General features: G+C 38.0%; 2 protein-coding genes across 21 annotated transcripts in view; one reads left to right on the plus strand and one right to left on the minus strand.

Annotated features, from left to right (window-relative positions):
* The window catches only part of LOC114528740 (probable ATP-dependent RNA helicase DDX43), a 192,429-nt gene that overhangs the window by 82,186 nt on the left and 86,371 nt on the right, over positions 1-23,872 (plus strand). For 8 of the 20 annotated variants that reach the window (XM_028550439.1, XM_028550430.1, XM_028550424.1 and 5 more), the window contains 5 exons: positions 12,528-12,673; positions 13,001-13,135; positions 20,299-20,444; positions 20,771-20,905; positions 21,110-21,189. The gene's annotated coding sequence lies outside the window, so the exon portion shown is untranslated. Of the gene's footprint in view, positions 1-6,811; positions 6,907-9,239; positions 9,264-12,527; positions 12,674-13,000; positions 13,136-17,796; positions 17,835-20,298; positions 20,445-20,770; positions 20,906-21,109; positions 21,190-23,789; positions 23,824-23,872 lie in introns of those variants that run through there. The other 12 variants (XM_028550436.1, XM_028550434.1, XM_028550427.1 and 9 more) reach the window with 9 other exon arrangements.
* LOC114528745 lies at positions 13,525-14,158 on the minus strand. The gene has a single exon (XM_028550457.1). It carries the CDS (start codon positions 14,138-14,140, stop codon positions 13,556-13,558), a length of 585 nt encoding a protein of 194 aa, XP_028406258.1. The 5' UTR covers positions 14,141-14,158; the 3' UTR covers positions 13,525-13,555.

Consider the following 23,872-nt stretch of genomic DNA (forward strand, 5'->3'; position numbering starts at 1 on the left):
CCTGAATTTGCAGGTTATATTTTAAAGGCGCTTGCTGTTGATATGAATAACAATGTTTACGTGGTGAGAAGACGTTCACGTGAAGGATTCATGTTGACGATATTGGACGAGAATTACAATGTAAAAGCAAATCATACATTGAATTTTCTCGTGGATGAAAGTGTCTTTGATATTAAGATCGCGATATGCAAAGACGATGATATTATCATCATCCAACACGAAGCCGGTTTCAATAACCCTCATGTGTATGTTTGTGACAAGACGTGTCAATTGAAATACAAGTTTAAACGCGACTCGAGTTTGGCATTTTCATTGAGTATTTCCCAGCAGAATGAAATCATGATACCAACAGACGATGATAAGGCGGTTCAAATATACACCAAGGAAAGAAATCTGAAGACAACAATAAAAGTCCCAGAAGATCATTAGGTATGCAGCGTCGCATTTCACTACGAAATTTGTAAAATATTGGTCTTTACCAGAGTTGATGAGAAAGATTCCTATTTCATTCTGTGCTACCCTGAAGCAGGCGGGGAGCTGGAGACTCTTACCTTCTGTTATAAAGATGAAAATTTGTTCTTTGGAGTCACTCCCAAACTGGTATCCCATCCCAAGGGTCCTGTTGTTGTTGTAAGAGAGAGAAGCATTATTTACCCTTAATGAGAATTAGTATGAACAAACATTTCCTGCATAAAACACAGTAAATACTTGTCTGAAATAGTGCAACTTTGAGTTAACTAAAGCAAACAATAGATGCAGCATGGTTTATATAATTTGTGAGACTTTGCTGAATTACATCCCATTAAAGTGTTCCTGTTTCTGTTGTAAGAGAGACAAGTGTATCTTATTTTAAATAATTTAAATAATGTTTTTTGACATTTGCCAACGTGGACTATTAATAAGCTTTTAGTGACATTTGAAAGAGTATGAATCCTATTTCCTATGATATAATATAGTGAAAACTTTCTTTGGTCTTGTAATAAATGATCAGGTTCTTAACATAATAAAGATAATCATGTTTCTCTCTTAGATATTCAGGCTACTGACAAGTTTGTAAATACAGTTTCCCAGGGAAACCCTTCCAGTCGATTTCAAGGCCCGCAAGCCTACCAAGCTACAGGGCGGACTGAGCCTTTTTTAGGCCCTCCCTCTTTTTAACTCCCTCTAACACGGAGTTAGGCCCTCCCTTACTACGGACGTTAGATTTTCTGTCATCGCTGTTTGACTCGGGTTTGTCTTATCGCTCAATCAACTCGGCAAGGTGTGCTTTATCTTTTATTTTGCAGTTAAGTGATAGTGAAGTCACTTTCGGACAGCTACCTATTGTTTAGCACTTTTTGAAAGGTGTATTCGAACTGCGCCCAGCTCTACCGCGTTACCAGACAACATGGGATGTTAGCAAGGTCTTATCAGTAGTTTTTTCGAAAGCAGCCTATACCTTCCGCGCTGACTTTGGAGGAGCTTACAGTTAAAGTTTCCTTCTTATTGGCCTTACTCAGTCGACAACTCTGTCAAACTATTCATCTTCCCACTGTCGATAACATGATTCTCGTTGCGGACAAGTGCACTTTCCACGTCATGGAGAAAGTCAAACAGACACGTGTCGGAACTCATGTCAAACCCCTCGAGTTTTTAAATATCCATTTGAGCCTCAGCTTTGCGTCGTTACTCATCTCTTAGAGTATATCAAGAGAACTGATGAAATTAGCCATGATACAAAGCAATTTCTACTGAGTTATGTGAAACCGTATGGACATGTTTCCAAAGATACTATATCTCGATGGATAAAGTCTGTTTTGGTAGCTGTAGGTTTAGATGTTAGCAAATTTAAAGGTCATAGTGTTCGAGCAGCAACTACATCTTTTTTAGCGTCGAATAACTGTAATATTAAGGATATTATGTTATCCGCAGGATGGTCGAATGAACAGATATTTCAACGGTTTTATAATAAACCAAGCGAGGAGGAATTTAATTTTGGCGCTTCGGTGTTAGAGTGCTATACAAACGTTAATTGTTCCTAGGATATATAATATACTATATATATAATATACTTCTCTATATATCGAGATGTCTTTCCACTTGGTTTTATCACGCTGGCTATAGTTAGAGTGGTTTGTGTATCTCTGCAAGATTAAAATTAAGTGTTGCTGCAAGATTAAAATTTGTTACTAACAGCTTGTTGCTCCATGTTATTTGATCAATAACAACTTTTTAGGAGCAGTTCAACTTTCTTAAATGAATATCACGTCTTTTCAAATAGTCAATGGCGCTGGGTTTAGCGAGTGGTCCAGTTTTTCACCTTGCAGCAAAGATTGTGTTAAGAAAAGGCAAAGATATTGTTTCTCTTCAAACCACGCGGACTGTCCTGGAGCATCGTCGCATGGCGTGGAATCTCAATGGCAGAATTGCACGAACGAGGAATGTTACGGTAGGTCCTTTGCTTCGAGCACTTAAATTTATCGGATATGAGTGACATACGTAGATCAGTGGCTGAGATCGTTGTCTTTCCCTGTCGTGACTCGTGTAAGTCGTGTTGCGTGGCGATGTCTTGATCCTACACTGTGTTGACCAGTGTTGGCATGTGCTGTGATGCTGAGTCATTCCGCCACATTTGGGGCAAAACAAATCTTTTACGGGAGTACAAAAATTGATTTCCAATGATAGGGGGGACCTTCATCTTGTAAAAATACGATCGCCAGCGCCGGCCCCCCCCCAGGGCCTCTACGCTTATGGGAGAACCAGTGACACATACTAGATATAATTGCATGAGTCATTGACTAGAACGCAAGCAATGACCTAACCCGCAAGCCAGGCTTTTCTACCTTCGATCCACGGCCCACGATAGCTTGCGAGGTTGCCAATAGCCTTCCAGCCAACCTCTGAGCTCGTCTATCCTCGTTAAACGTTTAATTAACGTCCTCGTTTCAGCTCCTGGTCATTGGGGTCGCTGGTCCTCTTGGACAGAATGCGATGAAAATTGCAAGCGTCGTCGATCCAGAAAATTTTCAGATCCCGCCCCGATGCATGGCGGGAAAGACTGCCCAGGGGTTGGGAAAGAAGAAAAAGATTGCTACGCCAACAGTACATGCAACCCAGGTTTGTTTTTTGGATAAGGTCATTTCAGCTTGGTTAGACCACATCTTGTCTCTGCCTGCCCATCATGTTTGAAGAGCGTTTTAGCTGCTCAGGCGAAGTCTCGTTAAACTAATGGTGGAATATTCTTTTATTTCTTTTTAGATAACTGTGATTTTACGCGCGGTAGTTACTGTCATTGGACCCGTTATAAAAACATGGATTACTTCTGGCAAGCACATAAAGGATCAACACCAACCGGGAGCACTGGTCCAAATCAAGACCATACTACTGGCACGGGTAAGAAATTTCAGGGATACATCATCATCATTGATCTCTACTCATCGGCCATCTCTATCCCTCACTTTCCATGGTTACCCATCATTATCAAACATTATTCATTATTGTCTGTCGTTACTTATCGGTGCACCTGATCCTCACTATCCACTATTATCCCACAAATATCCATGATTATCCACTATTATCCAAGAGTATCCACCATTATCCATAATTACCATTATCGTCATATTTCCAGGCCATTACATTTTTACCGAGGCCAGCTTCCCTGCCAAGGAGAACGACACAGCACTCCTAACAAGCAAACAGTTTCCACCCTCGCAATGTCGTTGCATTTGCTGGTACTATCACATGTATGGCCGCTCAATGGGAGAACTCAGCGTGTACATTAAAGACTCTATGGGTTCTAAGAGGATAATATGGGATAAGAAAGGTGATCAGGGAAACAGATGGATATTAGGTAGCGCAAAAATATCTAACGTGTCTATGACTAGTTACCAGGTTTGTATGATATTTTCATTTTAGTTGATAATTTTTTTACTCTTTAACATTACTTTTGGGCCATCCATGGAAGTATTGCAATGCCTTACACCGGATTTCGAAAGAAATGCTCTAATTGAACTGCTTTTACTTGTATACAGTCATTTCAGTCCAGTTAAAGAGTTGTTGTGAAAATGAAGCTGATAAGAATCTTTTCTTAAAATCTTCAAATTGTCCATGTATTGAAATACATCGATCGATGCAACTTCGTAGGATTAGTGCTTTGATTAGTTTGTGCATGCATGAGGGTATAGGAATAACAGGTCACCATTCTAAATCAGCAGAGACACAGGAGGGTTGGGGGGGGCCTTTATGGCCCAAACGTAAATTTGTTCTACCGCCCCGTTAATTTAGACTCAATCTTGTAGTCCCAGGTAGCAGTTTTATTTTGGAGCAAATGTGAGGCAATGACCAAAATCATCCAATATCATTCGATACTTTCCAAGCATCTTTGATCTTCGAATGTTTACTTAAAACGGTTTTATTCCTGTGGAAAAACTACTGCTTGTTCACATTCTTACGTCACAAATTTTCATTTAGGTGGAATTTGAGGCAATTCGTGGCCGATCTTTTTATTCTGACATGGCTTTGGATGACATCCATTTCAAGGAAATGCCCTGTGGTAAGTCGCTACACTCTGGGATAAACATGATCATTTTAGTTCATCGATGGTCCTCAAATTAATGTACATCTTTGATTGACTCTGAAACTACTTAAGGGACCCCGACTGGTTCTTCGGATAGATGAAGGGCCTTTGATAAGACCAACAATGCCTTGATCATTCAATAAAACATGATCCTCGCGATGGTAGAAATTGGAATCATTTTTTAATGCTAACAGTGGTTTTGCATTTGAAACATTGATTCAACGAGAATGCGAGTTGGCAAACAAAAATTAATTTTTCTACATGAAGGATTTTTTTGATGAACTGTCAATGCTTGGTCAAACGTCAACAAGAGTTCTATGCGATTTAAACCGAGTTGACTGGCCATTGATCAGAATTTAGGACAACAGATAACAACCGACTTTCGCTGTAATTTTTTAAATATAAAATTAAGTAAACATCAATGGCTTTTGTGTCCATTAACAAAGATAAATATTTAAGTGAGCTTTCTACAGTAAAGAGGGGCTCATGTTTTGAAACAAAGATACTTTGTTACAGCAAGCTTAACTTAAACGAGCTTTACAAAAGCTCTTTGTTCAAATGACAATTGTTCGGTTCTTGAAATCAACACACAAGGCAAACGTCAAACACAGCTCTTCGTATATATTTAGGTATACAACACTTGGGATGTTTTAACGATCGTTATAAAAGAGCTTTGCCAAACTTGATTGCGAATCTCCGGGATAAAATAGACTGGTATGACATGCAAAAGACCGTCAGAGAATGCGCCTGTGTTGCTTATGACAAAGGATACAAGGTATTTATAAAATACCAGACCAGTGCAAGGCTTTCATGTTTGTCTCAGGCCTCAATAAAGTCAATTATAACTGGACCATCCAAAACATGGATGTTCTGAGCCAATTCCTCTCATATTTACAGTAATAATACTGCATTGCGTTAACCTAATATAAATTTCGCTTCCATTTTTCAATGAACAAGCATTGATTATGTTGTTATTTAGTATTTTGCTGTGCAGTTTTATGGAGAGTGTTGGGGCGCAAGAAGTATGATTGAATATGACAAATATGGTGCTTCTAACGACTGCTGGTCTGGTGTCGGAAAAGATTTCACGAATTATGTTTATAAATTCACGAAATAAGATACGTTTTATGTTCATTCTATCTATATCTTAACATTCCCAATATTTTAGGATTAAGCCACTAGTATGTAGGAAGTTGCATGACAAAACTCACAAAGATTGGAAAGAAAAAGATTTGCATGCGAATCTATTCTTATAGAGAGTTTACCGTGTAGTATTGTATATATATTTATTTTAATTTTGAATAGAAATAGCCCACTATTGCGTTTAATGATTATTTGAAGCGAATAAAAATAATTGATATCTATTAATATTAGCACTGATATCAAAACGAGTATCATATTTCTAATACAGACATCACTCAAATACAGAAATCTCTCTAATACAGACATCTCTCTAATAGAGACATCTCTCTAATAGAGACATCTCTCTAATACAGACATCTCTCTAATACAGACATCTCTCTAACACAAACATATCTCTAATACAGACATCTCTCTGATACAGACATCTCTCTAATACAGACATTTCTCTAATACATGCAAACGTCTCTCTAATGCAGACATCTCTCTAATACAAACATATCTCTATTACAAACACCCTATTTCTACACTACAGACATTTTAACTTTTGATTGATGTGAACGAGGAAATAGTAATGACGTAATGATGTATGCGTGCTCTTATCTGAACGTCCATAACTTATCTACTTGTTTGCATCTATCAAAAGAAGAAAACTTGGTCGTAATACAGACATCTCTCCAATACAAACATCTCTCTGACATGACTGCACAATTCGTCAAGTCAAGACAGGTTGAAATTCATCCCCAGTTATTGACCCGAATTATTAAAAAGGACAAGCGTGCATTTATTGAGTTCATTCAATCGAGCCAAGCACAAACGAGAACTCTTGGCTGAGTTAAAACTTCAAGCTGACTTCAAAAGACGGTTGACATTACCAGAAAATCATGTATCACCTCACTTAAACCTGGGCCTAATCACACCTGATCTCTGCCAGTCAAGATGCAGAATTTGTGAAGGTACGTTCGGTGAACTGTTATTATTTTATCTCTGTTCTGGCATTACACCAGTTTTCCCACAAGACTTGATGAGTGAGAGGCGAGATTGCTCAACTAATGGTGCTCAAATCTTTCAACCTTTGTAGATAACTGTCATTTCACGCTGGAAATACTGTCAGTGGGTCTGTAAATAAGGATGAAATGCTGTTGGCAAACACAAAGGACCATCAGAAAAAAGAAAAACTGGTATCAATCAATATCATATTACTAGAACGGGTAAGAAATACAAGTGATCTGTCATCACAATTTCTCGTTAATCATCACTACAGTTATCACTTTTATTCCATTCGTCATAATCGTTATCCATCGTTGTCCATAATTGTCCACCGTTATCCATCGATCATAGATTATCATACATAGCTGTTTGTTGTGGTCCATTATTATCATCCAATGTGTATACATATTAATAATTGTTATCTCTGAACATCAATTATCATCCCACTTTGGTCACCTGTTATTACAGTTTCTTTAGTCCCTCTTTATATTAAAACCATTTGCAGCGATGCCAAAGATATTCATTATTGCCAGAGCCCAAAATCGTTACAGTCAGCTGTATCATCAGTTTAATGTGCATACAATATCAAAAGTTAATATTTATACCCACCATGGGCACAAAATAGCTCTAATTCAGTTGCTAGTTACAACAACCGCCACTGCTAAAATATAACAACGCGCAATCCAGCTTATAGTTTTAAACCTAATTTCGGTCGGCATTTTTAACCATTATAACGAATTGTTTCATTTTCGTATTTCGCGGAAAACCGGACGGTGACACAGCTCAGAACAACGGATGTTTCGTTTCCAATAGCAACGATACCATCTTCCGTTAGAAATCTAGGCTCATGTGATCAGACACGCGATAACACACCTAATCTTAATAAGATGAAAACAAATAAATATTCCCAGATGATTGTGGACAAAACTTCCCTTGCGAATGAAGTGTAAATATTGTGCAATATTTGCATAATGCAATATCCTGTTCCAATATAGTTTAGATAAAGAAACTCTGACAATGTAAACTTGACCAACCCTTGAATCAGTTGGATGCAGCAACCAGGAACACTCAACATCTACACAAGAATTGTTCGTGCACGAGTTTGTGTTTATCCTGTGTTCGTGTTCAGTCAAAATTAAGTAATAGCTTGTGTCTTCAGTAAAAAAAACTCGGTATGTCTTCAATTGTGACAAGTATTCTCAGTTCAACACTTGGTTTATTATGGAATAAGGTCAGAGACTCGACGGCAGACAAATTCAAAGACGGCGATGTAACCGATGCACAAATTCGAAAGATTGTCGTACGCGAGTTAAATGATATCAAGTCTAAAATCGATGGCCTTTCCCGATCAACTTTACTCGCCAGTTATAATTTTTTAAAAGAAGGAGTAGAGTTACTCCGTGTTTCTCTTGATAAATCAAATCCCGAGCAGAAAGCGAGCGAAACTCAGGACGAACTGGGTGAACCTTCGAGCGTTATTCAGTCTGGCATCTTAAACCAAGCAATAGAGCTTCCTCGCGCCATGGAAAAGCTTAAAATCAACTCGGACAGAGAGTTTGAAACTGCGAGAGAAAGATTCAAGAAAGCGCGCGAGAAAGCAACCACTGCTTTCTGCAATGAGGCATTTAGTATCGAAGATCGAATTTTTGCCGCGAAGCTACGAATAGTTTCAGAAATACTGGAACATGTCGATAGTCCTGAGACCGCAATCACTGGGTGTTTGACGTTTTTGGAGACCCTTCATAGCTTACCAGCCATTCAAGAGATATTCTGGGTGTATTTGAACGGTGGAGTCAAATCGTTGTTGAATAAAACTCAACGAGTGGAGAACGTCAAGTCGGTTATGTTGATCAACTATGTGTTGTTTCAATATGTTTGGAAATTCAGCAGCAAGTATTCGTTTGAAGTGTCTGCCGACATGCCAACGATTGAACTTCCTGATCGTAGTTTTCACCCAATAAGAAATTGGAACGAAATTTCAACAAGAAAGTCTATGGGAAAGGAATTGCCTCATCCTCCCTACGAACAGTTCCTTGATGAAAAAATAAGACCCTACCGCTCTGCTGTGAACAGTCAGGGGGATGTTCTTACTGTCCCTGGTACTGGGTTTAGTGACCACATCATGATTATCCATGAGGCAGGAAAAATCAAACGGGTTGAAATACCTGAATTTGCAGGTTATATTTTAGTGGCGCTTGCTGTTGATATGAATAACAATGTTTACGCGGTGACAGAACGTTCAGGTGAAGTTTTATTCATGTTGACGATATTGGACGAGAATTACAATGTAAAAGCAAATCATACATTGGATTTTCTCAAGGATTTTACTCTAGCTAAGATCGCGATATCCAAAGACGATGATATTATCATCATCCAACGCAAAGACCCTCATGTGTATGTTTGTGACAAGACGGGTCAATTGAAATACAAGTTTAAACGTGACTCGAGTGAGGCATTTTTATTGAGTATTTCCCAGCAGAATGAAATCATGATACCAACAGACGATGATACGGCGGTTCAAATATACACCAAGGAAGGAAATGTGAAGACAGCAATAAAAGTCCCAGAAGATCATGAGGTATGGAGCGTGGCATTTCACTACGAAATTTGTAAAATATTGCTTTTGACCAGGGTTAAGGAAAAAGATTCCTATTTCATTCTGTGCTACCCTGAAGCAGGCGGGGAGCTGGAGACTCTTACCTTCTTTTGTAAAGATGATGATGAGTGTGATACCTATCTGGTATCCCATCCCAAGGGTCATGTTGTTGCTGTAAGAGGCAGAAGCATCACTTACCTTTAATGAGATTTAATATGAACAAACATTTCCTGCATAAAACACAGTAAATACTTGTCAGAAATAGTGCAACTTTGAGTTAACTAAAGCAAACAATAGATGCAGCATGGTTTATATAATTTGTGAGACTTTGCTGAATTACGTCCCATTAAAGTGTTCCTGTTTCTGTTATAAGAGAGACAAATAAGTGTAACTTATATTTAAATAATTTAAATAATAATGTTTTTTGACAATTGCCAACATGGACAATAAGCTTTAATGACATTTAAAAGTGTATGAATCCTATTTCATATGATATAATCTAGTGAAAACTTTCTTTGTTCTTGTAATAAATGATCAGGTTCTTAACATAATAAAGATAATCATGTTTCTTTGTTAGATAGATATTCAGGCTACAAACAAGTTTGTAAATATTGTGTCCCAGGGAAACCTAGTGAACTCGATACATCTTCAGGAGGAAGATGGTTGCCAGATGAATGCACCCATCACATAAACTACATTGAATGTTTGGCTGCATTTTTTGCCCTTAAACTGTTCAGCACCACTCTTAAGTGGTGTAAGCATGTAAAACTCATGATAGATAACACCACAGCAGTAGCTGTAATAAATAACATGGGTTCTTGTCATAGTCGTATTTGCCGCCCTATGTGCTGCGAAATCTGGGAATTTTGTATAAAGTACAACATTTGGCTTAGGCTTACTGCTGTTCACATTTCTGGTTCGCAGAATGTCTTAACACGCAAAGAATCTCGTAACTTTCATAATCCGGATAACGAATAGAAACCAAACCATTGTCATTACATAATACGCTCAGTACCTTGAATTTTCACACTTAGATCGATCTTTTTGCATCACACTTAAATATAAAACTGTTCCTAACATATTGCTCTTATCCGCCAGATCCTGGAGCGGTGTTCGTTGATGTTTTCTCTATTTCGTGGATTGACCTGAAATTTTATTGTTTCCCGCCGTTTACTTGTCTGTTACAGGCTGTAAAGAAAATAATTCAGGAGCATGCCAAGGAAATTTTAGTTATTCCCGACTGTCCCACCCAGCCTTGGTATCCTTTGCTAGCCTCTCTTCATGTTCCACCTCCTGTGGTCCTACAACCCAGTCACAAACTACTGAACCTCGGTCGGAAATCATCGGAAACAACTCATCCCCATTGCAAGAAGCTCAAACTTTTGGTTTGTCATGTCTGCGGCAACAACTGCAACAACCTGGCTACTCGTTAAGATCATTAACATAATTGAATCCTCTTGGAGAGACAGCACTAAATCTCAGTACCAAGTGAATCTGCAGAAATGGTTAAAATTTTGTATGAAAAGGCATTGTGATATCATCTCCCCTCCCTTACCACGGACGTTAGATTTTCTGTCATCGCTGTTTGACTCAGGTTTGTCCTATCGCTCAATCAACTCGGCGAGGTTTGCTTTATCTTCTATTTTGCAGTTAAGTGATAGTGAAGTCACTTTCGGACAGCTACCTATTGTTTAGCACTTTATGAAAGGTGTGTTCGAACTGCACCCGGCTCTACCGCGTTACCAGACAACATGGGATGTTAGCAAGGTCTTATAGTTTTTTCGAAAGCAGCCTATACCTTCCGCGCTGACTTTGAAGGATCTTACTGTTAAAGTTTTCTTCTTATTGACCTTACTCAGTGGACAACGCTGTCAAACTATTCATCTTCTCACTGTCGATAACATGATTCTCAAACAGACACGTGTCGGAACTCATGTCAAACCCTTCGAGTTTTTGAAATATCCATTTGAGCCTCAGCTTTGCGTCGTTACTCATCTCTTAGAGTATATCAAGAGAAATGATGAAAATGGCCATGATAGAAAGCAATATCTAATGAGTTATGTGAAACCGTATGGACCTGTTTCCAAAGATACTATATCTCGATGGATAAAGTCTGTTTTGGTAGCTGTAGGTTTAGATGTTAGCAAATTTAAAGGTCATAGTGTTCGAGCAGCAACTACATCCTTTTTAGCGTCCAATAATTGTAACATTAAGGATATTATGTTATCCGCAGGATGGTCGAATGAACAGACATTTCAACGGTTTTATAATAAACCGAGCGAGGAGGAATTTAATTTTGGCGCTTCGGTGTTAGAGTGTTATACAAACGTGAATTGTTCCTAGGATATATAATATACTATATATATAATATACTTCTCTATACATCGAGATGCCTTTCCACTTAGTTTTATCACGCTGGCTATAGTTAGAGTGGTTTGTGTATCTCTGCTGGACAAAGCCCTCACTGATTGCTCTTAAATCTCGTACAACGTCACATGACTTAGGTTGGTGACGAAATAGAATTGAAAATTAAACGAGACTTACCTGGAAGTTAAAGTTTGATTTGGCCTGGAGTGTGAGAGTTGCACGATCCCCCCCTGTTCTCTCCCATTTCCTTACTCAGTTGCAGTCCACTCTCACACTCATCACGTCCGTGCGGTCTTTGTCCGGTAAAGCTCTAAAGACTGATTGACGCATGCGCTCCACTCTCCCTCGTACAACTCTCACACTCCAGGCTGATGACTCATACAATCCAAATCAAATTTCAACTTCCAGGTAAGTCTCGTTTAATTTTCAATTGTATGTCATGTGAGATAAGATTTAAATTCAATGCCAATGATTCTCGATATGAATCAAATAAACAATGATTTTTATTTCCAATAACATAGATATGTTCGGCATCTCTTTCAAGTGAACTTTCCTGAAAAAACACGACTGTTTGGAAATTCAGCAGCAAGTATCCATAAGTGACGGGTTCATAGTTTATTGAGCGTAACATTTCAATACACTATTCACAAACACCTCTCTGATGCAACTTTTACAAGTCCAATTACCATCTGATTTTTGTGGCGATTTTCGTCTTTTGGTTGATGTGAACGAGCGAATAGTTATGATGTAATGATGTATAGGTGTTCTTATCTGAACAACCATAACTAAATCTATTTGTTTACATCTATCACAAGAAGAAGATGAAGGCAACAATTGCAAATGTAAACCTGTCTTAATACATGCACCTCTTCAATACAGACATCTCTCTGATATGAACATATTTTCAACTGCACAATTCGTCAAGTCAGGAATGGTTAAGATTCATCCTCTGCTAATGATGTGAATTATTGCAAGTGCGTGTGAAGAGATAAACAATTGTGATATCAACAGTTCGTGTAACTCAGGTATATTTACTGCATTCGTTTATTCATTCATTCGTTCGTTCATTTGAGCTGAGCTCAAACTCTTGGCTGAGTTAACAACCTCAAGAAACAGTCGAAACTCTCTGCAGAGAAAAACTTCACAAACTCCACACACTTAAATTTTGTTAGATTACATCTGATGCCTGTCTTTCGACATGCGGGATTTTGATTTTGAAGAGCGAATGTTGTATTGTAATTATTTTATCCATGTTCTGGTATAACACGAGTTTACTCCCAAGGTTTTGATAAGCAATTATTCTGGTGAGAGCTAACTCAATTGATGATGTACAACTCTTTCATTCCTTGTAGATAACTGTGATTTTACGCGTGGTAAATATTGTCATTGGGTTCGTGATAAAAACCAGCGCTGCTATTGACAAACAAAAAGAAGATCGAGACAATCCAAGAAGACTGGACCCAGTCGAGACCACACTACAGACTCAGGTAAGAGTGATCTCATGACCACCAACATTATTATGAATAGTCATTACTTCATCACTCTACATCGCTTCCAGCACTGTCCATGATTGTCAATTGTTATCCATCGATGCACAAGATTATCATATTTAATCATACCAACCCATTCATAATTATACATCAACATCCCTGAACATCAATCATCATTCTCGTCTTCATTATCATGGTTGCGGAGATCTCCGTTGAGATTTTCGTCTTTTGATAGATGTGATCGTGTCGATAAGTTACCAGTTTTCAAATGAGGGTCCTTATACACAGAGCTTTTTAAGTTTTAACTATTCATTCTATTCGTAGATAATAATAATAATAATAATAAATGTCTTTATTTCTTCACAAGATAAAAAATACATATCTTATGTTACATTTGAGATTACAAGATGAAACAATTTACAATACTAGATTATATTTAAAAATGAGACGATTGATATAAGAATTTTTAAAACGATCTGTGTTAATCTTTGGAAAGTTACTAAATTTATTTCTTAGTTCATATCTATTGACTTTCTTCTTTGGCAACAAGTTTCTTAATGGGTGCTGTTCAATTTGCCTGACCTTACTAAAAAGTTTTCTATCTTGCTTTTCCAGCAATTCTTGCACACTAATTTCTTTCGAAATATATTTACGTTTATGACATCGTCTCAAAAAGCATTCAATTTTTGCAAGTTCGGGTTTGGAAGCACTATATACTGAAACAGCATAGGTAATATTTGGTAGAACTAAGGTGGTAAATAAGTGATCAATCTCTTTCTGATTATAGCCTTCTTTGCGCAGTGATCTTAGGATGAAAAGGCACTTATTGGCCTTTTTAAGCTTTTCATAAACATGAATTGTAAATCGGCTATCTTCTTGGAATGTAACTCCCAACAAAACGATAGATGGCGTTTGCGGGATGCCAGCGACCACAGGAAATATTTCAGTACAGCTTTTCTTCCGAATAATCAACTCTTTACATTTAGTAGGATTACTCTTCATACAATTGCGACTTGACCACTCTAAAAACTGTTGAACCATATCGTCAGAAGCATCGTTCTCTTCCAGACTGGGGATATAATAGTGGAATCATCCGCGTATTTAACCAACCCACACTTGATGCCGATAATATCTCAAGATCATTAATAAAGACGTTGAACAATTGTGGGCCACTCACACTACCCTGAGTAGTTCCTTTATTCACACGTGTCCAGACACTAACAAATCCATTGCTGACAACTCTTTGTTCTCTATCTTTTAAGAAGCTAAGATACCAGTTGAATACGTATGGATTAAGACCAATTCGCCTAAATTTCTCCGATAATAAACTATGTTTTACGCTGTCAAAGGCCTTACTAAAAATCCATGGCAAAAACACGAACAGCTTTACATTCTGGGTTATCAAGGTATTGATTAACAGTATGTTGAACCGCAACTAATGCATCAGTACAGCTACCACCCTTCCTATAGGCAAACTGAGATGCCTTCAAATGCTGTTCGATACAATCTTTAGCGTGCACTCTCACACAATCTTTTCGAAAGCTCTTGCTATAACAGGTGTTATATTAATACCACGATAATCATTATTCTCCTTTGGTAACTCAACTTTTGCCAATGGATCGATATTAGATCTTTTCCAAGAGACAGGCCAAGTATGTGTTTTAAGTGACAGATTCCAAACTTTCGTCATTACAGGAGTTAATAGCTCAGCATGATCCTTCCAAACTGTATACGGTATCGAATCCGGACCCATAGCTGTTCTTTTAATAAGTTTAAGAGTATTCCACACTTGCCATTCATTAACCGTTGGAATTTCAACGTCATCACTAATGTCCTGTGGTTGTGGATTTTCATAATTGATATCTGTACACACATTGCCAAAATAGGTATTTAAGTCACAAAGTGAATTATGATCAAGGTCTAGCGGGGATCCTGATGATTTGTGTCACGTACTTCAGATCTTCGCTAACTCGAACTCCCAAGGGGAAAGAAAAATTGTTCGAGTTTGCGAGGGTTCGAGTTAGCCGGAGTTGGTGTCAGATTACGTTTATTATAAGTTATTAATACAGTAAGGTATAAAGTGCAATCGAATCATCCAGGGATATCATGCCTACCAACATGAATTGTCACCGAGAGTGGACGACGTTTTAAAATATTAAAAAGATCGAAAGAATGCCAAATGAACTAAAAAGGCTAGATCAATAACGACCGTGGCACTACACAAAATCTTTCAAAATTTATAAGCATCTATATACAATTACCCACTGATTAAGTTGTTATTGTTTCGGAGTAAATTACTATAAAGAAAATTACCAAATCCAAGAGGAATTGGATTAGTTCGAGTTAGTGAGGAGTTCGAGTTAAGCGAGTTTGAGTCAGAGGGGGACTACTGTAGTTATTTACGAGACGTCATCATTCGTTTGTGCTCAGTGAGAAATTAAAAAAAAAACTTCGCCAAACAGGCGGAAAGAGCGTTAATATTCTCCACCTTGAATTGTTTAGACTCTCGTGAATCTAATAAAAAATAACTTGAGGTAATCCTTGATGCGTTTTTCCAGTCATTTTCATTGCTTTGCTTGGGTTCCATGACACTCACTTTTCTCGACATGACAAACGCCCCCATATTGGAAAGAATTTATTCTCAGACAAGTAAACAATAAGCGTTGAATTCACTCTTGAAATAACTTTTATCGATCATTTTTTCCTAAATATGTGATTGATTGTTTCAACTCATAATCATGGAAAAGTTTGATTTCAACTCTTCAAGTGAGAACGTCAAGCCTTGTTTCAGCAACAGTCTGTACCTGATTTACTTTGCTTTAAAATTTAATTGATAGCTCTATTAAAATGAGGAATATTTTAAACCCTGGGAACTAGGCTGGAGACTTCTCGAAGAAAGAAAGAAAGTACGTGACACAAATCATCAGGATCCCCGCCACGTCCTTTATACGATAAAAACACTTTAAATTTTTGCAAGCATTAGTAAAGATACGTAGATCTCGTTCAAATACACTTTTCTCTGATCCCAGTTCGATATCATGGAAAAGAATATTGTGTTAAGATGATCGTAAGAAACTCTGTGAATGAAGTGACAGGAATATTTGTACAAAAAGCCCGCACTAACATATTGTAGGTGAAGAAACTTAGCGGGATTCCCGCCTGGAAATTTCCATATGGTAAAATTACTGGATGAACATACCACAAGATTGTGAGGAATTCAACGCAAGAATGAATATGCTTTGACATATTGTCTTGTGTTTTGTCAAGTTTAGCATCGCTTGGAGTAAAGAAACTCGGCATGTCTTCAATTGTGACAAGTATTCTCAGTTCAACAGTTGGTTTATTATGGAATAAGGTCAGAGACTCGACGGCAGACAAACTCAAAGACGGCGATGTAACCGATGCAGAAATTCGTAAGATTGTCGTACGAGAATTAAATGATATCAAGTCTAAAATCGATGGCCTTTCTAGATCAACTTTACTCGCCAGTTACGATTTTCTAGAAGAAGGAGTTGTGTTACTCAGTGTTTCTCTTGATAAATCAAATCCCGAGCAGAAAGCGAGCGAAACTCAGGACGAACCAGGTGAACCTTCGAGCGTTATTGAGTCTGGTATCTTAAACCAAGCAATAGAGCTTCCTCCCGCCATGGAAAAGCTTAAAATCAACTCGTACAGAGAGTTTGAAACTTCGAGGGAAAGATTCAAAGATGCGCGCAAGACAGCAACAACTGCTTTCAGAAATGAGGCATTTAGTATCGAAGATCGACTTTTTGCTGCGAAGCTACGAATAGTTTCAGAAATACTGGAACATCTCGATAGTCCTGAGACCGCAATCACTGGGTGTTTGTTGTTTTTGAAGAAGCTTCATAGCTTACCAGCCATTCAAGAGATATTCTCGGTGTATTTGAATGGTGGAGTCAAATCGTTGTTGAATAAAACTCAACGAGTGGAGAACGTCAAGTCAGTTATGTTAATCAACTATGTGTTGTTTCAATATGTCTGGAAATTCAGCAGGAAGTGTCCATTGGAAGTGTCCGCCTGCATGCCAACGATTGAACTTCCTGATCGTAGTTTTCACCCAATAAGAAGTTGGAAGGAAATTTCAACAAGAAAGTTTATGGAAGAGGAATTGTCTTATCCTCCAAACGAACAGTTTCTTGATGAAAAAATGATACCTGCCTTATCTGCTGTGAACAGTCAGGGGGATGTTCTTACTGTCTCTGGTACTAGGTTTAGTGACAACATCATGATTATCAATGAGGCAGGAAAAATCAAACGGGTTGAAATACCTGAATTTGCAGGTAATATTTTACCGCCGCTTGCTGTTGATATGAATAACAATGTTTACGTGGTGAGAAGACGTTCTCTTGAAGTATTCATGTTGACGATATTGGACGAGAATTACAATGTAAAAGCAAATCATACATTGTATTTTAACGATGACAGTGTTATTGGGATCACGATATGCAAAGACGATGATATTATCATCATCCAAGGCAATGACCCTGATGTGTATGTTTGTGACAAGACGTGTCAATTGAAATACAAGTTTAAACGCGACTCGAGGTTGGCATTTTCATTGAGTATTTCCCAGCAGAATGAAATCATGATACCAACAGACGATCGTACGGCGGTTCAAATATACACCAAGGAAGGAAATCTGAAGACAACAATAAAAGTCCCAGAAGATCATGAGGTATGCAGCGTGGCATTTCACTACGAAATTTGTAAAATATTGGTTTTAACCAGAGTTAGGATAAAGCATTCCTATTTCATTCTGTGCTACCCTGAAGCAGGCGGCGAGCTGGAGACTCTTACCTTCTTTTTTAAATTAGGCCAAGAGTGGGCTCCCAAACTGGTATCCCATTCCAAGGGCCCTGTTGTTGTTGTAAGAGACAGCAGCATCATTTACCTTTAATGAAATTTAGTATGAACAAACATTTCCTTCATAAAACACAGTAAATGCTTGTCTGAAATAGTGCAACTTTGAGTTAACTAAAGCAAACAATAGATGCAGCATGGTTTTTATAATTTGTGAGACTTTGCTGAATTACGTCCCATTAAAATGTTCCTGTTTCTGTTGTAAGAGAGACAAGTGTAACTTAAATTTAAATAATTCAAATAATAATGTTTTTTGACATTTGCAAACATGAACAATAGGCTTTTAATGACATTTAAAAGTGTATGAATCCTATTTCATATGATATAATATAGTGAAAACTTTCTTTGCTCTTGTAATGAATGATCAGGTTCTTAACATAATAAAGATAATCATGTTTCTGTCTTAGATAGATATTCAGGCTACAAGTTTGCAAAATAAATAAAGTTACCCACGGAAATCCTTCCAGTCGATTTCAAGGCCCGCAAGCCTACCAAGCTACAGGCTGGACTGAGCCTTTTTTAGGCTAACACGGAATTAGGCTCTCCCTTACCAAGGACGTTAGATTTTTTGTCATCGCTGTTTGACTGGGGTTTGTCTAATCGCTCAATCAACTCGGCGAGGTTTGCTTTATCTTCTATTTTGCAGTTAAGTGATAGTGAAGTAACTTTCGGACAGCTACCTATTGTTTAGCACTTTATGAAAGGTGTATTCGAACTGCGCCCGGCTCTACCGCGTTACCAGACAACATGGGATGTTAGCAAGGTCTTATAGTTTTTTCGAAAGCAGCCTATACCTTCCGCGCTGACTTTGAAGGAGCTTACTGTTAAAGTTTCCTTCTTATTGACCTTACTCAGTGGACAACGCTGTCAAACTATTCATCTTCTCACTGTCGATAACATGATTCTCGTTGCGGACAAGTGCACTTTCCACGTCATGGAAAAAGTCAAACAGACACGTGTCGGAACTCATGTCAAACTCCTTGAGTTTTTGAAATATCTATTTGAGCCTCAGCTTTGCGTCGTTACTCATGTCTTAGAGTATATCAAAAGAACTGATGAAAATAGCTATGATAGAAAGCAATTTCTACTGAGTTATGTGAAACCGTATGGACCTGTTTCCAAAGATACTATATCTCGATGGATAAAGTCTTTTTTGGTAGCTGTAGGTTTAGATGTTAGCAAATTTAAAGGTCATAGTGTTCGAGCAGGAACTACATCCTTTTTAGCGTCCAATAACTGTAACATTAAGGATATTATGTTATCCGCAGGATGGTCGAATGAACAGACATTTCAATGGTTTTATAATAAACCGAGCGAGGAGGAATTTAATTTTGGCGCTTCGGTGTTAGAGTGCTATACAAACGTTAACTGTTTCTAGGATATATAATATACTATATATATATAATATACTTCTCTATACATCGAGATATCTTTCCACTTGGTTTTATCACGCTGGCTATAGTTAGAGTGGTTTGTGCATCTCTGCAGGACAAAGCCCTCACTGATTGCTCTGAAATCTCGTACAACGTCACATGACTTTGGCTGATGACGAAATAGAATTGAAAATTAAACGAGACTTACCTGGAAGTTGAAGTTTGATTTGGCCTGGAGTGTGAGAGTTGTACGCCCCCCCCCTGTTCTCTCCCATTCCCTTACTTGCAGTCTACTCTCACACTCACCACGTCCGTGCGGTCTTTGTCTGGTAAAGCTCTAAAGACTGATTGACGCATGCGCTGCACTCTCTCTCGTACAACTCTCACACTCCAGGCTGATGACTCATACAATCCAAATCAAATTTCAACTTCCAGGTAAGTCTCGTTTAATTTTCAATTTCATCTCATGTGAGATAAGATTTAAATTCAATGCCAATGATTCTCGATATGAATCGAATAAACAATGATTTTTGTTTCCAATAACAAAGATATGTGCGGCATCTCTTTCAAGTGAACTTTCCTGAAAAAACACGACTGTTTGGAAATTCAGCAGCAAGTAGTCATAAGTGGCGGGTTCATAGTTTATTGAGCGTGGCATTTCAATACATTATTTACAAACACCTCTCTGAAGCAACGTTTACAAGTCCAATTACCATCCGATTTTTCGTGCGATTTTCGTCTTTTGATTGATGTGAACGAGGGAATAGTTATGATGTAATGATGTATAGGTTTTCTTATCTGAACAACCATAACTAAATCTACTCGTTTACATCTATCAAAAGAAGAAGATGGCAGCAACAATTGCAAATGTAAACATGTCTTAATACATGCACCTCTTCAATACAGACATCTCTCTGATATGAACATATTTTCAACTGCACAATTCGTCAAGTCAGGAATGGTTAAGATTCATCCTCTGCTAATGATGTGAATTATTGCAAGTGCGTGTGAAGAGATAAACAATTGTGATATCAACAGCTCGTGTAACTCAGGTATATTTACTGCATTCGTTTATTTATTCATTCGTTCGCTCATTTGAGCCGAGCTCAAACTCTTGGCTGAGTTAACAACTTCAAGAGACAGTCGAAACTCTCTGCAGAGAAAAACTTCACAAACTACACACACTTAAATTTTGTTAGATTAGTCTGATGCCTGTCTGTCGACATGCGGGATTTTGATTTTGAAGAGCGAATGTTGTATTGTAATTATTTTATCCATGTTCTGGTATAACACGAGTTTACTCGCAAGGTTTTGATAAGCAATTATTCTGGTGAGAGCTAACTCAACTGATGATGTACAACTCTTTCATTCCTTGTAGATAACTGTGATTTTACGCGTGGTAAATATTGTCATTGGGTCCGTGATAAAAACCAGCGCTGCTATTGACAAACAAAAAGAAGATTGAGACAATCCAGGAAAACTGGACCCAGTCGAGACCACACTACAGACTCAGGTATGAAATAAGAGTGATCTCATGACCACCATCATTATTATGAATAGTCATTACCTCATTACTCTACATCGCTTCCATCATTGTCCATGATTGCCAATTATTATCCATCGATGCACAAGATCATCATCTTCAATAATACGTAACGATCCATCGTTATCCATGAAAATGTACCAGATCTGGTCACACTGACTTCAATATTTACAGGTGCCACAGTTTCTTCCCTCAACGACGACCAACGCAAATCCGTAACACTGGAAGCAATCAAGACCACACAACTGGCACTGGTAAGAAATAGGAGTGATTCATCATCACCATTTGTCATCATCACCACCGTGCAAAAACACGGGGTATCCTTACCCCATCTATCTATATCGTTGTCCATTATTGTGCATCGGCATCCACAATTGTCTATTGTTATCCACCAAGCACATAATCATCGTCGTTTACCTTAATTATACAGCATACGATATAAATCATTCATCAGTTTTTCCCAAGAAGCAAACGTCTTGCAATTGGCAGTGGTAATAGGCTTTGACAAATCTTATTGTTATGCGAGTTGCAGGCGGAAGGGAAGGAGTCGGGCAGGTGCGGGTTATCAGCTTGTTGCGCAAACTTTCCTGTTAAACTTCAATTGTGCTTTAGTTACCGTGAATGAAACCTATTTCTATCAGTCTTTTTCATTAAATCTAAATTACATTTAAACTACTAGACCATATTCTACTGTTGTTCAGTCACGGACATGCGCAACAAGCTCTCCTAGCACATTTATTTATGCTTTTCCTTTCTTGATTTATCGCCCAGGTTTGATTTTAGAAATAATTGCAGTGATTTCTATCGTATTTCTTTAATCTTTAGTTTTGTGTGATAGTTCAGCGATAAATAAAGACTATCGTACAGCGTTAAGGTGCATATAACCGATCATACTTTCTGCCCTCCCATGTGCATTTTAAGAGTTTAAGTTATTCTACGTGAGGTTAAACAAAGAAATTTCAGAGAGAAAAAACGCGTACTGGCGAGAGAAGCGATTTCGGTTTGTTTATAGTCGGAATTTCTTGCAAGATTTTTTCACAAATACTGTTGTTGGTGTAATTCGGTAATGTAAGGTCAAGTAGCTATATATTGCTAACTTTTATATGCCTAATTTATGTACTTTTGTAAATACCTATAGCCCTAACTACGAACACGCAATGATTTCATCTCGCTCGTGTCTATAACTTTTCCCATAAAACTTGGCTCGTGCAGTGACATAAGACTAAAGTGAAATACAGCTGGGATATTTATATACGAGATCGCTCCCAGATATATTGTAGACGATGTAAACAAGGTAATTCTATACTGTAAACTTGAACAACCTTCATATCTCGCCTGTTTCTCATGTGATGAAGTTCTCAGGAAGAACGTAGATTACAACATCGTTAGGAATCATATGATTGAATGTGTTTGAACATATTCACCAGAGTTTAGTCAAAAATTAGCCTTAATTTTTGGCTTCAGTATAAAAACTCGGTATGTCTTCAATTGTGACGAGTATTCTCAGTTCAACACTTGGTTTATTATGGAATAAGGTCAGAGACTCGACGGCAGACAAACTCAAAGACGGCGATGTAACCGATGCAGAAATTCGAAAGATTGTCGTACGAGAGTTAAATGATATCAAGTCTAAAATCGATGGCCTTTCTAGATCAACTTTACTCGCCAGTTACGATTTCCTTCAAGAAGGAGTAGAGTTACTCAGTGTTTATCTTGATAAATCAAATCCCGAGCAGAAAGCGAGCGAAACTCAGGACGAACCAAGTGAACCTTCGAACGTTATTCAGTCTGGTATCTTAAACCAAGCAATAGAGCTTCCTTGCGTAATGGAAAAGCTTAAAATCAACTCGGACAGAGAGTTTGAAACTGCGAGAAAAAGATTCGAGAAAGCGCGCGAGACAGCAACCACTGCTTTCAGGAATGAGGCATTTAGTATCGAAGATCGAATTTTTGCTGCGAAGCTACGAATAGTTTCAGAAGTACTTGAACATCTCGACAGTCCTCAGACCGCAATCACTGGGTGTTTGTCGTTTTTGAAGACGCTGCATAGCTTACCAGCCATTCAAGTGATGTTTTCGGTGTATTTGAACGGTGGAGTCAAATCGTTGTTGAATAAAACTCAACGAGTGGAGATCGTCAAGTCGGTTATGTTAATCAACTATGTGTTGTTTCAATATGTTTGGAAATTCAGCAGCAAGTGTCCATTGGAAGTGTCCGCCTGCATGCCAACGATTGAACTTCCTGATCGTAGTTTTCACCCAATAATAAATTGGTTCGAAATTTCAACAAGAAAGTCTATGGGAATGGAATTGCCTCATCCTCCAAACGAACAGTTCCTTGATGAAAAAATAATACCCGACTTATCTGCTGTGAACAGTCAGGGGGATTTTCTTACTTTCTTTGATACTGGGTCTCGTGACAATATCATGATTATCCATGAGGCAGGAAAAATCAAACGGGTTGAAATACCTGAATTTGCAGGTGTTATTTTAAAGGCGCTTGCTCTTGATATGAATAACAATGTTTACGTTGTGAGAAGACGTTCAGGTGAATTAGGATTCATATTGACGATATTGGACGAGAATTACAATGTAAAAGCAAGTCATACATTGGATTTTCTCAAGGACAACGATTTTTCTCTAATTAAGATCGCAATATGCAAAGACGATGATATTATCATCATCAAACAAGAATACCGTCGCGTGTATGTTTGTGACAAGACGGGTCAATTTAAATACAAGTTTAAACGCGACTCGAGTGAGGCATTTTCATTGAATATTTCCCAGCAGAATGAAATCATGATACCAACAGACCATCATACGGCGGTTCAAATATACACCAAGGAAGGAAATCTGAAGACAACAATAAAAGTCCCAGAAGATCATGAGGTATGCGGCGTGGCATTTCACTACGAAATTTGTAAAATATTGGTTTTAA

Source organism: Dendronephthya gigantea, unplaced genomic scaffold, assembly GCF_004324835.1.
Source record: "Dendronephthya gigantea isolate DGI-Jeju-01 unplaced genomic scaffold, DenGig_1.0 000051F, whole genome shotgun sequence".
NCBI classification, from domain to species: Eukaryota; Metazoa; Cnidaria; class Anthozoa; order Malacalcyonacea; family Nephtheidae; genus Dendronephthya; species Dendronephthya gigantea.